The sequence below is a fragment of the Podarcis filfolensis genome, assembly GCF_964270895.1.
Source record: "Podarcis filfolensis genome assembly, chromosome: 16".
NCBI classification, from domain to species: Eukaryota; Metazoa; Chordata; class Lepidosauria; order Squamata; family Lacertidae; genus Podarcis; species Podarcis filfolensis.
In genome coordinates, this window is record NC_139620.1 from 12,285,961 (window position 1) to 12,302,475 (window position 16,515).

General features: G+C 46.6%; 1 protein-coding gene across 4 annotated transcripts in view; it reads left to right on the top strand.

Moving 5' to 3' along the window:
- Positions 1–16,515, top strand: part of MACROD1 (mono-ADP ribosylhydrolase 1) — a 309,756-nt gene that overhangs the window by 274,644 nt on the left and 18,597 nt on the right. For all 4 annotated transcript variants that reach the window (XM_083591912.1, XM_083591911.1, XM_083591914.1 and 1 more), the window contains one exon: positions 7,190–7,306. In XM_083591912.1, the coding sequence (XP_083448038.1) occupies positions 7,190–7,306 (117 nt within the window). The remainder of the gene's footprint in view (positions 1–7,189; positions 7,307–16,515) is intronic.

The following is a 16,515-nucleotide window of genomic DNA, read 5'->3' on the forward strand; positions in this document are numbered from 1 at the left end:
TAACATGTTGGTGACTTCTAGGGCTGGAGAAATCTGGCAACTTTGGTTCTTGAAGTTTCTTATTTTTCCAGTCTGAAATTTAGTTTTCTGCATTTCTGCAGCAATTACTGATTTATTTATTTTTAATCCTCATGAAAATTCATCAGCATTTTAGCATTACTCCTGAGAAGCACATTTTTGTATGCAGTTTTGACTAACATACACTTCCCCCCTGCAAGCAATTTCTCCTCATATAATGCTTTTTTGTATGTAATCTTCAATAATATGCATTTTTAAGGACATTTCTCCCTAACATATGCATCTTTGCACATACAGTGGTGTTCAACTTTTACTCAGAGTAGACCCATTGAAATTAATGGACCTAATGGGCATAGCAATCCTAACTATGGGAAACCACCATAAATTACTCTGGCCTAAGTTAACTTTCCTGCCAACCTAGCAGTTCGAAAACACATCAAAGTGCAAGTAGATAAATAGGTACCGCTCCGGCAGGAAGGTAAACGACGTTTCCGTGCGCTGGTCTGGTTCGCCAGAAGCGGCTTAGTCATGCTAGCCACGTGAGCTGTACGCCAGCTCCCTTGGCTAATAAAGCGAGATGAGCACCGCAACCCCAGAGTCAGTCACGACTGGACCTAATGGTCAGAGGTCCCTTTACCTTTACTAAGTTAACTTGGTCTAAAGCATGCCACATCCAAACCTGTCCAGGAGCCCCTGAGAAGGGCAAATGTGAAATGAATTGGCTCCCACCTGGCAGAGAGAACAGAAGCCAGCCAGACACAGAAAGCCAGCTCAGCTGGCATTGTCACGGGAACAGGGCCCACCTCTTGACACACAGTTGACGGTTCCCAAGCACCCTTTGCATGTGTGTGCAGAAGCAGCTCAATCTAACAAACAAGGGACAGGGTGCAGATGACATCCCTGGCAAAGTTCAGCATGGTGGCCAATCGGCACACACTGCACACCCCAGGGACGCCCGCCACACGCTCTGCCGGTCACCAGCCAGACAGCCACATGCCGCAACCGCACAACACAGTCTGATCAGGGAAACAAATGCATGTGGTTCTCACCGGCACACGCCACAAACACCCCAAACACACACAGGCTGCGCCCCTGCCAAGAATGTGCAACACACGTATGTAGGGATGCCAAAGGACAGATTATGAAAAGCACCTTATGAGATACCTATACACAGCAGAGACAGCAGGCAGGCAGGAAAAACACATGCACCCTGCTCCAAACAGCCCAGAAGAAGCACTCAGGGTGGCTGCGGTGGGGACCAGTGTGGGCGGCAAGCCCTTCTCTGGACAATGGGATGGGGCTCACCCTGTTTAGGGGAGCCATGAATGAGGTTGGGGTTGGGGGAGAGGGGAGAGGAGTGCTTGTCCTGTTTTCCTCACTCTTTGCACTGCAGCGCCTCCTAGCGCTTTTGAGGGGGCATTCCATATTTTTTTCAGAAGAGGGTATGGGAGAGCTATTGATGCCCCAGTGATGTGCATGTTCATTTATTCTGCCCCCGCCAATCTCCTCCATTGCCTTTGGACTCCACAGCAGTCCCCCACATCACTCAAGAGTCTCTGTGAGTCCAGTGCAACAGTACACGCTGGTTTCCTCTCTCAGCCTCAGCACCTCATCTATAAAATGGGAATGCCAGTGGCTAGAAATCAAGTATTGATAGGAGGGGAATAAGTATTGATAGGAGGGGAATAAGAGTTGGGTTGTCACGTCTGCTAAATGTTATATACAAATCACTAGCAATAACAAGGGCTTCAATGCTTAGTCAGTCAAAAACATTCTGATCAACTAAAAAGGTGGCCCTAATTAATCAGGGAGCAGCTTTTTAACGTATTTGGGTTTCTTTCATTTTTTCTAAATCAATATAAATACAAATCACAACGGGTAAAGGCTGCCTTAAAAAAGGCATTCCCTCCTGTGTGTGATAATGTGGGGGGGGGGGGAGAGGCCCCTTCTAATGACAGTGCCCCCCACAGTCTGTTTGTGCATCATCTAAACACAAAGGAAGCATGGGTTGTATACAGTGCTAGTCTCACTCAGAGTAGACCCATTGAAGTTAATAGACAGGACTAAGTTAAGTTCACCTATTTCAGTGGGTCTACTCTGAGTAGAACTTAGTTGGCTACAACCAGTAAGCTTTTCGGTCAAGATATACTCCTCCCTCTTTCCTCATATGCAAATTTATACAGATTTAGTCAACATAAACTAATACAACTCATGGGTCTCTGGAATGGCAATGGCTGAAGGGTTCCATTGGTGCTAAGATGACCTGGATGTCCCACTTTCTAACCTCTGTCTTCTTGCTTCCTTTAAGTTGGGACCCTCTTGACTAGCGCCATCCCCCACCCCCCTTATCCTCTGCCCTCTCTGGGTCTCCTTGAAATATGTCACTTTTGGTCTCCATCTCAGAGCATCTCTGTGTGGGAGTATCGGCGCGCGGAAGAGATGGGGAACCATGCGTGATGGCAAAACTCATTCGCATTAACAAGCTGGGTGTCGGGGCGGAAAAACAGCTGATTCAAGGACTGAGGGCAGGCCAGGGGGAGGGAAGAGAGAGCAGTCCATCAAGTGACTACAGGGGAGACAGAGGGGGTGCATCTTCCTTGCTGGGGGGGCATAATGAATGGAGCATTTGTCCCAGATGAGGGACCCTTTAGCCATCAGAGTTCCATCCCTGGTCCAGGTAGGCCCAAAGTCTCTCAGATGCAGTTGCTAGGCAACCATATGCGTTCCTCCACATCCACTGCTGAGAGGAGGCATGCAGGCAAGCGCTGCCATGGTCTAGGAAGAGAGGAGGGTACAGAGCTATATCCATGTGCCTGTGGCAAACTTGAGAACAGACCCTATGTGCACCTGGCGAAACAGACATATGCAGTCATCACCCATATATGCAGGATACATTAAAATTTCTACTTGGAAATAGAGCCTGAAATTTGTTCAGGTGCCTCTGAGCACATGCATGGTGCCTTTCATTGAGCAGTACTAATATATTTTATTTGAAGGGTTTTAAGAGTGAACTTCTTGATAATTCAAAGTATCTTGCCTTTCAAAATGTCTTTTCAAGACAGCGTTATTGAGCATGTGTAGAGTGCCCTCTCTGAAGGAGATTGGCTCCTTCCTTCCTTCCTTCTTTCCTTTTTCTAAAATAAAAATGCACCATATAAAGAGCAGGAAAATCACATGCACACAAATACTCTCTCTCTCTATCACACCTGGGTTTTACATCCTTGTGTTCTGACAACTGGCCAGCAGAAGGAGATTTTGGCTGGGCCAGTCAAAATCCTCCTCTGCAATTATAATTGTGGGGATTAGCTGCACATAGAGCCTTCCAGGTTGTCTCGATCCAGAGCTGGCAAGGGGAAGGGGCTTATGGTTGCCGAGGGTAGGCAAGGCTGTATTAAGTGTGGGAATTTCTGCTTGGCTGCTGCCTGGGTTCCCCGCTGTATAGGCCTCAGGCCTCGGGCCTGTCAAACACAGCACAAGAATAAGCTTGGAAGAACGGGAGTTGGAGTGGCGGGGGGTGGCGGGGAGAGAGAGAGATGGGGGGGGAGCTGCTAACCTTGGGCACAATCTCCTTTGTGGTGAACGGAGATGACAGGCGCCTCCCCGGAGGCCCCCTGCTTTGTACGCTGCCAGAAATAGCCCAGATGCCAACAAGCGCACACACATCCCGCCTTCCTCCCACCATTATTGGGAGCGTCAGGACAGTTGGGCTTGAAAGCATCCTTGTCTCCTCTCACCCCATCAGTTCCATTTCAAGCTGCAGAACTGGCACCAATGCGCATTGGTCACAGCAATACCCTCTAGCTGCCCCTAGTCCTCATCTCCCCACCCCAGGTCATCCCCCTACATAATAAGCATAAATAGTGGACTCTTGAAAAATTCACAGGCAAGAACAGAGACAAGCTTGTAACGCTACAATCCTCATACCTAAGAAGGTTAAGAACGTAAGAAGAGCCAATATGGCTAGTAGCCATTATGTGGCAGGGAGTTCCACCATTAAGCTGTGCACTGTGTAATGAAGTCAATTTGTTTTCTCTGTCCTGAAACTTTCACCATTCAGAGTTCTAGCATAATGAGAGAGGAACAAAAACTTCTCACTCTCCACTTTCTTCACACCTTGCATAGATAATCTTATGCGCCTCTGCCCAGAGAGATTCCCTGAGTCTGTGCGCACACACAAAGCACCAGCCACACACTCAGTCTTGTACATTTTGGAAGGTTCTGCTTCACCTGTTTTCTTCCTGTGTTCATTCCTTCTGCAGCAGCCCATCTTCCACCAGTTTAGAAGCCAAGAGGGCGGTTAAGAATATGCTAGGATAATCAGAGCTGAACAAAGTGGGTTATCAACATTTCGAAATACACCTCAGCAACTGCATTAAGGTGCACAAGCACCAAGGACATGATGCTTCTCCACTCTGAGATTTTACTGGTGGGAGGGAGGTGGGAAATGGTGACTCCTAACACCTGAACCCAAAAATGCAAACATTCCCCAAAAGCAAAAGCAGTGACAACTACACAGGGGCTGGAGATTACCAAGGTCAAGTCCCAGAAAACAGTGACTGTCCCTGTTAGGGGCAGTTGGAGCATATGAAATAATACGCCTGCATTATTGCTCAGTGGACATGTATCTATTGAATTTATATCTGTTCTACTTCTTCAGATGGGGAAATAACATCTAGTCTGGTTTGCTGCTAGGTCTGCTCTGGGGTTTGAAACTTTGTGGGTAGGGCTGGGTGGGGGTTATGGCGTTTGGAAAAATAGGTTTAGCAACCCTAGTTGACGTACAGGTTGACTCTAGACTGTCACTGTTTTGCAGGAGGGATTCAGTCATGTGCAGGAAATTTCAGATTTGCACAATTGAGGTGGATTAAAGTGCTGTGTTGCCCTACAGCAACAAATCCACTTAAAAACAATCCACTGACTTCTAACAGTTTGGAAAGCAATGGAGAAATGCATTGGAAAGTGTGGGATAACCACTGATGGACAGGAAGACAAATCAGAGCGAATGCACAAACAAATCAAAATAAATGTTCAATAAAGAGCTGGGCTTCACATAACCTCCATGGAAGCTTAGTGCAAGTGAATCTGGGGGAAATATCAATAAACAGGCCACGTGAAGGAGCCCACCATCTGAAAAAAGCAGCGAAGACAAATGGGGCTTGCAACAAATGTGTGTTGAATGCTGGTGTAATCCAGCCAATCCCTTTAGACCAGGCATCCTCTCTCAACTTCCAGTCTCTCTTTTCAGAAGTTAGTAGTAGTATTACATTTATATCCCACCTTTCCACCAATTAGCTCAAGGTGGCATACATGATTCCCCCCTCCATTTTATCCTCACAACCCCCCTGTTTGGCTGAGAGGCAGCGATTGGTCTAAGGTCGTCCAGTGAGCTCCATAGCTGAGTGAGGATTTGAATTCTGGTCTCCCAAGTCCTAACAGGACACACTAACCATTACAACACACATGCGGTGTATATCCCCTGCCGCCCATCACACTGGGTTACTTACCTGGCTACAGTTGTCTGATTCCTACAGTCAATGTGTGTATTTATATCTCTTCCTCTCATTTGCGCCCACATAGAGAGCCAGGCTAACGGGGGTTGGGGGAGGGGACAGCTTTGTACGATCAAAAAATTGCCCATTGCCTCTGTGGTTTTTATCGACTCCCCTTGGAGTACAGCTGATAAAATATTGTTTTATGGATTAGGAGATGGACTGTGAATGAGCTAATAATGGACCCTCCTGATCAATGCTTCTCTCTAATGTACTCGAGAGTGGACAGCAAATCACCCATCCCCTTTAGGCCTTGGAACACCCGGCCACGCTCTCCTTCTCTCCCCCCACCAAAATCCTTATAACCTAAAAATTGCTGGAGAAGGCTAACGATCCATCAGGTCCAGCATCCTCTTTCTACAAACAACCAATCTCTGGGAAGCTCACAAAGCCAGGTGTAAAAGGCAATGGCCCTTCCCCATTGTTTGACTTCAGCAAGTTGTATTCTGAGGTATACTGCCTCTTCACATGGAGGGTCCGTGTAGTAAGAGAATAAGCAGAGCCCTGCAGGATTAGGCCAGAGGCCCATCTAGTCTAGTTTCCTGTTAGCTCAGTGGCCAGCCAGATGTCTCAGTGGGAAGTCCACAAGGAGGGCTTGACTGCAGCAGCACTCTCCGCATTTATGATTCCCAGCAATGGTATATTTCCCAGCACCCTTAACATACTACAGTTCCTGTTATGTACTGAAGTTCTCACCCTGGGCCAGCAGGGGGATACTGTAGATAGTTATGCAAATAAGGAATCGAAAGTGACGTTCATTGATTGAATAGTTTTAGAAAATTGTTACAGTTATGTTGTACTGGAGTTCTATATAAGCAGGCTGCCTGAACCCTTCAGTTCAGTTCTGTTCTGGCCTGTGAATAAACAAGAACTGTTTGAAGAATCGCTGTGTTGTCTGATATGTGCACCCACAACTTAACAGTTCCCAGAATTCTTTGGGGGGAAGCAATGTGCTTTAAGTCTCTGATGTGGATGTGACCCAAGTCGAGGAAAATGCACTACAGGAAAGGAGCAGTGGAAAGGAAACTTGAAAGGAGCAGTATTTGGAAACTGCAGTTACTATTTCAGTCAGAACAGAGATTTCACAGGAGTGTTTTGCAGGGAAGAAGCCATATTTTAGTGGCAGAACATCAGATTTACATGCAGGAAGTCCCAGGTTCTATCTAGTTTAAAAGTTGGGAGTGGTGTTCGGAAGGATGGCGTTAACAGGCGATGAGAAAGGCTGGTAACATCCACACCATCCATTTAAAGCAGCTGTATATCACTTTGACAGCCATGGCTTCCCCCAAAGAATTCTGGGAAGTGTAGTTTGTTAAGCAAATCTAAGAGCTGTTAGGAGACTCCTCACGGAGCTACAATTCCCTTCCAGCACTCTAAACAAACTACATTTCCCAGCATTCTTTGCAAGACTGTTAAAATGGTACACCTGTGCTTTGAATAGATGGTGTTGGATGTGACTAATTCTTTCTACTGGAGAGCTGTTTCCAATCAAGGCAGGTAAGACTGTGCTGGGATGAACAAGTTTCCTGACCTGATACAAGGTGTGTGCAGTGCTGCCCATATCTTTATGCCCGAGTCTGATTCTTACATTGACAAGGTGTTTTTTTACATTCCTTTGCTAGTGGACGGCTGCATCCATCGTGCTGCGGGGCCTTTGCTCAAAGAGGAATGCCGGACCCTGAGTGGCTGCGAGACTGGAAAAGCCAAGATTAGCTGTGGGTATCGCCTCCCGGCCAAATGTAAGTGTTGCTATTGATGTTATTTTAAGTTTCATGAAAAACTGAGCTTGTGTATTTCTTATTGGACTGAGAGAATGCAAGATAAAGTAAACCTGTATGTGACATTGGGAGATATTTTAACTAAATAACCTTTTTAAAAGTTTTATTTTGGTACACATAATGTTTCTTCTTTGTAGATTTAGTAACATTAACATTGACACACACACACACACACATATATATATATATATATATATATATATATATATATATATACACACATATATCTCTGTCCATAATAAGAAAGAAAGAAATGTGGCTTATAATTTATCCTTTTTTGACTGGAAAGTATGAGTTTGATCAGAAAACGTACTAAAAGCAAAACGAAACAACTTATTAGTCACTTGTTACTGAGAGGTCTCCAAGTGACTTACAACAAATTTTAAAAATGTAAATATAAATAGTGAATAACATTAACAATGTCACAGAAAACATTAACAAATGTATACAAATGCAGAAATAAGATACACACAAACCCAATAACAGACACAGAAAGCTTTGGCAACACACTAACAGAAAAACAACTGCTCAATCCATCAAAAGCTTGGCAGGGGGGGAGTAAATTTTTAATTGGCACTGAAAAGGTGTCAGGAACAGTGGCATAGCTAGCCGCTTGGGAGCCCAGGGCAGTGCCCCCCCAGTTATGACTCTGGTCAGGAAGGCACCAGGCAAACCTCTCCAGGAATAGCATTCAATACATGGGGAGCCACCACTGAAAAGACCCCCCTCACCTGTCACCACCCTCTGAGTCTCCCTCAGTGGAGACCTGGAGAAGGGCCCCCATAGAAGAACTAAGTGTCTGGTTGTGTTCATACCAGGAGAGGCATTCCAGAAGATATGGGGTCCTGAATTGTAGAGAGCTTTACAGGTCAAAACCAGCACTTTGAACCGGGCTCGGAAGCATACAGGCAGCCAATGTCTTGAACCCGGCCATAGTTGGGCAGCCACATTCTGCGCTAACGGAGGCTTCCAATCAGTGTACAAAGGCAGCCCCGCCTGTATTAATGGTGCAACACAGGATTGGGGTGCGGGTAAGTGTGTCTGCTCCAAAGTCAGTGAAAATGGTGCTCCCCACGCCAGAGGGAGGTGGTGCTTGTTGTGACTGGTCGAGTGGAAACCAGGGAGCTGGAGCCGGTGACAGTCAAAGCCCCCATCTCCTTCCCTGCTGAGTTCTACAAGGAGCAATACTGAGACTAAGGAGGCACTGGCTGAGGGCACGCTGTGGTTGGTGGAGCAACATGCCATTTGCCCTAATGGATGACCTCCCATTGCCTGGTGTAATCCTTATTATTATTGGTATGAATTAGTCTCCAAAAACAACTTTGAATGTGCATTCCTTCTGCCTTCCCACACCTCCTCCAAAATACCTGCTCTCCCCCCCCCACTGCCTTTCCTTCTTATTTGCCTCCCTTCAGCCTACATTCCACCCCCCCCCCAATACACTTGTCTGTCTGAGAGGGAGTCGAGTCTGTTAATTAAAGCTGCTCTGGGACACAGTCTTTGCTCTCACACATTCAGACTGATAATTCGGCAGCAGAGGATGCGTTGAGAGAAGAATAACGTGCAAATGTGACACTTAGAGGAGCGGAGGGAAGGAGTGGGAGACACACCTTGCACTCCTCAACAAGGGCTGATAAGATGCAGGAGTAGCAGCAGCGTGACACTTTTTGCTGGGGTGGGTGCGGGTCTAGGTCAGCGACTCTTTTGTGTGCAACCTCCATGCAAATGTCACCATGCAAGCGGGGAATCTTGTACTGGGCAAAGGATTTAGCATCTTGAGAATCCTCAGCCAACCTGAGATCTACAGATGAAGGGCGGTATACAAATTTAATAAATAATAATAATAGTAAAAATCAACTTGCTTTAAAAGAGCAATTTTTTAGATCTTATTGTCGCAAAGACAGACTTGGAGGTGTGCAAGCAATGGCATGTTAAAAGTCACTGAAAGTGGGAGAGGTCTGACCCCAATCTGAGACCAAGGCTGTGTACACATTAAAGCAGATTCAGAACATTCCTTCCTTCAAAGGATTCTGGCCATGGTAGTTTGCCCCTCATAGAGTTACAATTCCCAGGTGCACTTAACAAACTACAGTGCCCAGAATGCTTTTAGGAAACGAATGTATTTCGAATGTGCTTTGAATGTCCGGAGTGGTACCTATTTATCTACTTGCACTTTGATGTTTTTGAACTGCTAGGTGGGCAGGAGCTGGGACCGAACAACGGGCGCTCACCCCGTCATGGGGATTCGAACTGCTGACCTTCTGATCAGCAAGCCCCAGGCTTAATGGTTTAGACCACAGCGCCACCTGCATCCCTCAATGTTATTTCCTGGTGGGGTTCAATCACATATTGGCAAAATTCAGGTTGCGCAGTTATAGCTAATTGGGAGGCCTTGCACCACAAACCCGGTACCCAAAATGATCAGACTTTTTTGCGATAAGGAAAATAATGGGAAAAGTATAGGATAACACTTGCTTTGACCTCCCCACAAACAAATCGGAATGAATTCTCACGAAATAGTCAAGGTCATCTAATCTCTCTCTAAGCAAATCTGGAGGAACACCAGATTAGTCTGGAAGTGCCCCCTGGTTTCACACCTGCCGCTTAAAGAGCTTTTTAGCCTTTTTGCTCCTCTTGATGTGCATTGTTAACCCTTTACCCTCCATTCTTGTGTAGAGCTGCAAATAGCTCCTCAAATCTATGTGCATATGTTAACTTCTTCCAGTATGGAAACTTGGTGTGCAAACTTTGTCAGTTTCTAGTTCATTTTCTGTCCAGTTTTCCTTATTACAAAAGGTCTGATTTGTGGGGTTGGTGGAGTTGTTGTGCAAGATCACCAAGCCAACTTCAACTGTGCAACCTGAATTTGCCAGTGTGCGGCTGAATCCCACCCCAAATATTGACAGTCTGGAAGTCCCCTGCATATGTTTTTAGCTGGAGAAAGGCTGCCCAGGAGGCAGGGGGACTTTATCCTAGCCTTTATATAACTGAAGGGCTGTGGCCCTATCTGCAGTATACATTTAAAGCAGTATCATTCCACAAAGATTCCTGGGAACTGTAGTTTATTAAGTGCCCTAAGAGTTATTTGGAGGCTCCTATTCCCTATGCCAGGCATAGGCAAACTTGGCCCTCCAGATGTTTTTTGGGACTACAACTCCCATCATCCCTGGCCACTGGTCCTGTTAGCTAGGGATGATGGGAGTTGTAGTCCCAAAACATCTGGAGGGCTGAGTTTGCCTATGGCTGCCCTATGCAAAGCTATAATTTTCAGAGTGGTTAACAGCCAATAACTCTGCTCAGGTATCTCTGGGAACTGCAGCTCTCAGGGGGAATAGGGATCTCCTTCCGGTTCTTTGCACTGTTAACAAACTACAGTTCCCAGGATTCTTTGGGGGAGGCGTGGTGATTTGAAGTGGTATGATACTGCTTTAAATGTATAGCACAGATGGGGCTTATCCCATAGAAAAGGACAGGGTTTCAACCTGATTGACAAGTGACAGGTTGGTAGATTTCATCTGAACATCAGGAGCAACTTCTTAATAGATGGAAACATGCAACCGTGAAACCGATTGCCTTGGCCAGGGGTGTGGAGTCTGTGTCCTTCCATGTGTTGCTGGATTCCATCTCCCATCATCCCTGACCATTGGCCATGCTGTCTGGTGCTGATGGGAGTCCCAACAACGTCTGCAGGGCCACAGATTCCCCAGCCCTAGCGTAGAGGGATAGTGAGCTCTGCCTCTCTAGAGGCCTCCAAGCAGATGATGCTGTCATCTTCTGGGGATGCTGTTGCCCTGAATCTTTCGCAGGAAGTTCAGCTGAACGGCCTATGGAGCCTTCCCCCCCCCACTTCCAGCTATATGCTTCTGTTTTCTAGGCAGTCAGTGTGTGTGTGTTTGCGTGTGCCTTTTCCCACTCTAGCTGGAGAGAGTGTGCTGACATTTAACACAGGAACAGCGTAACTTTCGAACTGTGGTAATGTGTGCATTAACTGAAGCGGGATAGGGAGGGGAGATTTCCGGAGTGATAATTAAAGTGCTTTAAAATACATGTTTGATTTCTGCCTGACTGTGGCTCTCCTCATTCCATTTGCAAATGCGGCCCCCACCATCTGGAGAGCTGAGTGGCTCCGGAGAATACAGAATCAGGCTGCTCCTCGCTTTCCTCGCTTGGGTTGCAGGCGACATTTATTGTCCTGCCTGAAGACCTTGGAACAGCATTGTGGCCTCACAGCAGCCCTGCGAAGTTGGTTAAGGAAGGGAGAGGCCATGTTTTTCCAAATCTAACGGGTGACAGTTCATAAGAGAGATGAGAGTGGCTTGAGGGAGGCGTTTGTCACTTCTACTCAAACAGGCTTGGTAGGGTTTTTAAATCAACACCAAAAACCCACCCTACCTGTTTAACCAAAGATAGAAGTGGGGTGATGCAAAAACTTACCATCCCTGCTTAATCAGAGGCACAAGCACTTTTAACTCTTCAGGATGTGACGGGGGGGGGGGACGGGGAAGCCTATCATCTGCTTCCAACCATGGGGGTGGGGAGTGGAGAGGAGAGTGGGAAATACCGTTAATTTTCATAAATAGTAATTTGTCATACCAAAACATCTATAATCAAAAAATGTTACTGCAGAACCTCAGGCTTTTCTTCTAATAATTTCAGTAATCTGTATTATAAAACAGGCATGGGGAATCTCAGCCTCCAGGGGGTGAATATGCCTGCCCTCTACCCAGGACTTAAAAACTCCACCTGGGACACATCCATGGGTATAACCTGGGGGGCAGCTACCCCCCCCAATCAAGTAAATAATTAAATAAAAATAAAAATACTTAACTAAGTGGCCAATTGCATCACAGTTAAGTCCCCCCCATAAAGCCTGCCCCCCAATAAAACTTGGATACCCCACCCATGGTCACATCCCTCACCAGCCTTGCTTTGCACACTCTCGGAGAGTGTTTTCCTGGCTGGGATGTGTCCTTAAACTCTGAAAAAGCCTTTTACTTGTCTGGATAGAGGACAGAGAGGGCTGTGTGAGCGAGTGTAAAAAAATACCCTACTGCACAGAGCTAATATTTGTGTTCATTGCTCCACCAACCTTTGCCCTTTGCTTCCCCTCTGCTGGCATGTGGCCCTAAGGCTGAAAAGAAGTAGGCAGGCAGACAGACAAATAGACAGACTTGTAGAGTTGGAAGGGACCACGAGGGTCATCTAGTCCAACCCCCTGCAGTGTTTTAAAATGTTCCTGCTGTGTCAAAGGACCTTTGTTATCTTCCTCCACACAACCTCCAGTCATCACCTGAAGTCCTGCTCCCAGCCTCATGAGCCGCAGGTGGCAATGACCAAGGCCAGACGGCTTTTTTCGTAGTGGACCCCGCCCTGTGAAACCCATTTCCAAAGGAGGTGCATAAGGCCCATCACTGTGTGGCTTCAAGCAGTTGCTAAGCATATGGCTGCTTAAAAACATGGCAGTTTTCTTTTTTTTCCCTCCCTTCACCCTGCTTTATTTCATTGAATCATAGCATTGTAGAGTTGGAAAGGACCCCAAGGGTCATCTAGTCCAACCCCCCTGCAATGCAGGAATCTCAACTAGATCATACGTGTTTGGGGGTCGCATAGCTAGTTTAATCGCACAACACCATAATTTCTGCCGCTGCTTTAGTTCTGAGGCTGTTCTGAAATTATTACTGTGGCTTTTGATATTGCAATCTTTGGATTTGTTAGGCATTTAGAAATTTTGGAAATGCAGTGGGATATAATTTTTAAAATAAAACAAATACATAGATTTCTTTTGTCCAAAGGGTATTCAAAAAATCCTTCCTTTCCCAAAGAGGTTCACCCCTCTTTACTGAGGCAGAAATAATACTGAAGCAGAAAAAAATAGAATCATAGAAATGTAGAGTTGGAAGGAACTCAAGGGTCATCTAGTCCAACCCCCCTGGGATGCAGAAATCACACTCAATGCAGGAGCAGTTAACTTGTGGACTTCCATATGTGGTTGGGCTCCAACTCCCATCAGCTCCAACCATCATGGCCAATGGGTCAGGGATGATGGGAGCTGAAGTCCAGTGATATCTGGAGGGCACCCCATCTGCTATCCCAGTCATGACCCCAGAGTCCAGCAGTGATCAAGGCTCTGAGTTGGAGGCTGTGGATTCTCCAGCAGCGGAACCAGATTCAAGGCCTGCCCCTGGAGATCAGGAGACCACCGAGCTTGAGGTTGACAGACAGGATCTGCCAGAACAACCTCCCCATACCACTAGGGGATGTGGGGCCAGGACCTTCATAGGCACCTTCTCCCCCCACCCCAAGGAGCCAAAGGCACTGCACAGTACCTCGCTGGTTCAGTGGCACAGGGATCTCACCAGGTGGGAGGTTTGGGGGTGGAGGAGGGGCGCCAGTCTTCAGCTTAGTCCTCTAAGAATCAAAAGTTGTCTACAAGTGGGTGAAGCTTGGGAGAGGTAATCCAGAAGCAAGGGCTTGAAAGAATGCCTGCTTTCTCAATCTTTGTTGGAGCAATTTATCCCCTTGGAGCTATCCGTGGTCCTGCAACTCCTGGCTGTTGCCATCCAGCTTTCCCCAAGGGATTTGGCATCAAAACAGGACAACCCCTGATTTACGTGCTGCCTAGCAGCTTACAAACCAAACTGCAAGCAAAAAGAAATACCAACGTGCCAAGTCAAACCATTGGTCCATTTAGTTCAGCATTGACTACATGAAGCAGCAGCTGCTCTCCAGGGGACATTCCCAGTCCTGTCTGGAGATATTGGGTACTGAACTTGGTGCCTTCTTCATCCATAGCAGGCGCTCTCCCGTTGAGCAATGACAATTGCACCCAAATTCTGTCTCTTATTTACACTAGCCGTTCCAGTTTCAACAAATTATAAGAGGCAAGCCTTCGCGCAATCTCTCCTTTTAAAAAATTCCTCTGCTCAAAATCAGCCCTTCTTAATAATCTTTTAAAAAAAGAATTAAGTGAATGAGGCAGTGGCATATTAATCAAAGGCTCATAAATACAGCTCTTAGCTCATCAATCGCTAAGTGAGGAAACAGAGAATGGCTTAGCTTGTTGGAGAAACAGCAGATCCCAGATGAATGAATGACAGTGGCTGGGCTTACTTCATGTTTGCCTGATTTCTAAATTGATTAAATACTGCTGTAAATACCATCTGCCGTGAGCCACGAAGTAGCCATTTCCCTTCTCCCTAAGGAGGGAGGGCAGGCGCCTTTCCCTCTTCCTTTGGTCTCGTCTCTGCTGTCCAAACTGCACTTCATGCTTTGGTAAGTAGAAAGTCCTTTTGCAGAGAAGACGAGATGAGAAGTTCTCTATCCAAATATCGCCCCCATTCTCTAAACTCACCGGGAGGCAATCAGTAAGGATTGATAATGGTTTTCAAGTCTCTTAAGCTTCTCATTTTTCCGTTCAGAAAGTCGCATCCATCTAAGTTCTGCTGAGAGCAGACCCATTGAAACTAATGAACCTAAGTTAGCCATGTCTTTTACTATTAAAGTAAGATCCATCCTCTCTCTACATATGTGAATGAAAAGAAGCTACCACCATCTTGTCCCTTACGAGAGCCTCAGGGCCCCTCCAGATGGGTGGGTTTTTTGGCAGGTGTATTCCACAACAGGTTGTTGACGTAGTATCAGCGTATTTGTGGTAGAATTATACTAGACCATTTCCAGAACGGTGTCCGAGCACTGAACCACTGGTATATCACAAGTGGGCTCTTTATTATTGCATTTGCAAGCAGACTCTAAATCAACAGCTTTGGGGGTTTTCAAACATTGGTAAAGGATGTTTTACCTGTCCCACCCAGACTGAATATTGAAGTGAATTGCTGCTGCTCTTGGAGGGGCAAGAACTTTGCTCCCCACCACCACGAGGGTCTCTCTGCCTCAACAGCTGGGCCCATGTGGGGCGTGCCAGGAATGCTGAGCTCGGGGAGAGTGTGCCTGGCACACGTCCGTCTCCCCTGCCCTCCCCTCCAGATGTGGTATTCGAGTCACATCCTAAGCAGGTGGTTAGTATTCAGCACAGGCAGTTTCCTCCAACAGTAGCTTCAAGAAGTCGCCGCGGCTGCCTTGTGGGCAAGGGAAAGAGCGATACTGAGGGGCTGGGGGCTGGAGGGGGGAATCATCAGGATGTCTCTCCAAACTGGAAATCACTCCTCAGGTGGTGACTGCTTCAGGATTGTACCAGAACTGCTAAATAGAAGGCTTGCGAACCCTGAGGTTGACGGAAATACAAATTTCCCTCCCTCCCTGCCTCTCTAGCTACTTACTTAAGTGGGCACACACACCTGTATGAAACAGCCCCTTGTGGACTGAGTGGCCATAGGATGGGGAGTTACTGAGGGGGTTGAGGACTAGGAAGAAAGCAGGAGAAAGGAAAGGAATGGAGTATTTGGGAGGGGCATGGCTAGGTGGCTGGCTGACACCCTGGACTTCACACCTATCACATCCACACCATACATTTAAAGTGCATGGTTTTCCCCAGAGAATCTTGGGGACTATAGTTTGGCAAGGGTGCTGGAAATTGTAGCTCTGCAAGGGCTACAGCTCGCAGGATTCTTTGTGGTGGGGGAACCGTGACTGTCAAAGTGGCATAAATGTGCTTTAAATATATGGTATGGATGTGGCAACAGTAATGTTTCTTTGACTGTTTCAAGTTCCTCTTGTCCAGTGATCAGAATTTCAGATTCCTGAAAGGTGTTTGGTGTGTGTTTTTTAACAATTGCCACCTATCTGACTCATCCTGCAGCCCTCTGATGTGAGCTTAAACTCTTTCGTTTTCCCAGGCAAAATGAACTTTGCCCCCACCTACAAAACTCCCCATTCTATGGCCACTCAGTCCACATGGGGCTGTTTCATACAGGTGTGTGTACCCATTTAGGTAAGTAGCTAGAGAGGCAGGTTGGGAGGGAAGTTTTTATTTCCGTAAACCTCACGGTTTGCAAGCCTTCTATTTAGCAGTTTGGGTACAATCCTGAAGCAGTCACCACCTGAGAAGTGATTTCCAGTTTGGAGAGACATCCTTATGATTCCTTGATTGTGTATGACCTCCCTGATACCATCATGGGCACAAATCATCATGAATGCAAAATAAAAAGGACGTCTGGAGGGGCCCTCTGTCATACTTTCTGGTGCCAACCCTGCCAGGCTCTGGCAAATGTCAA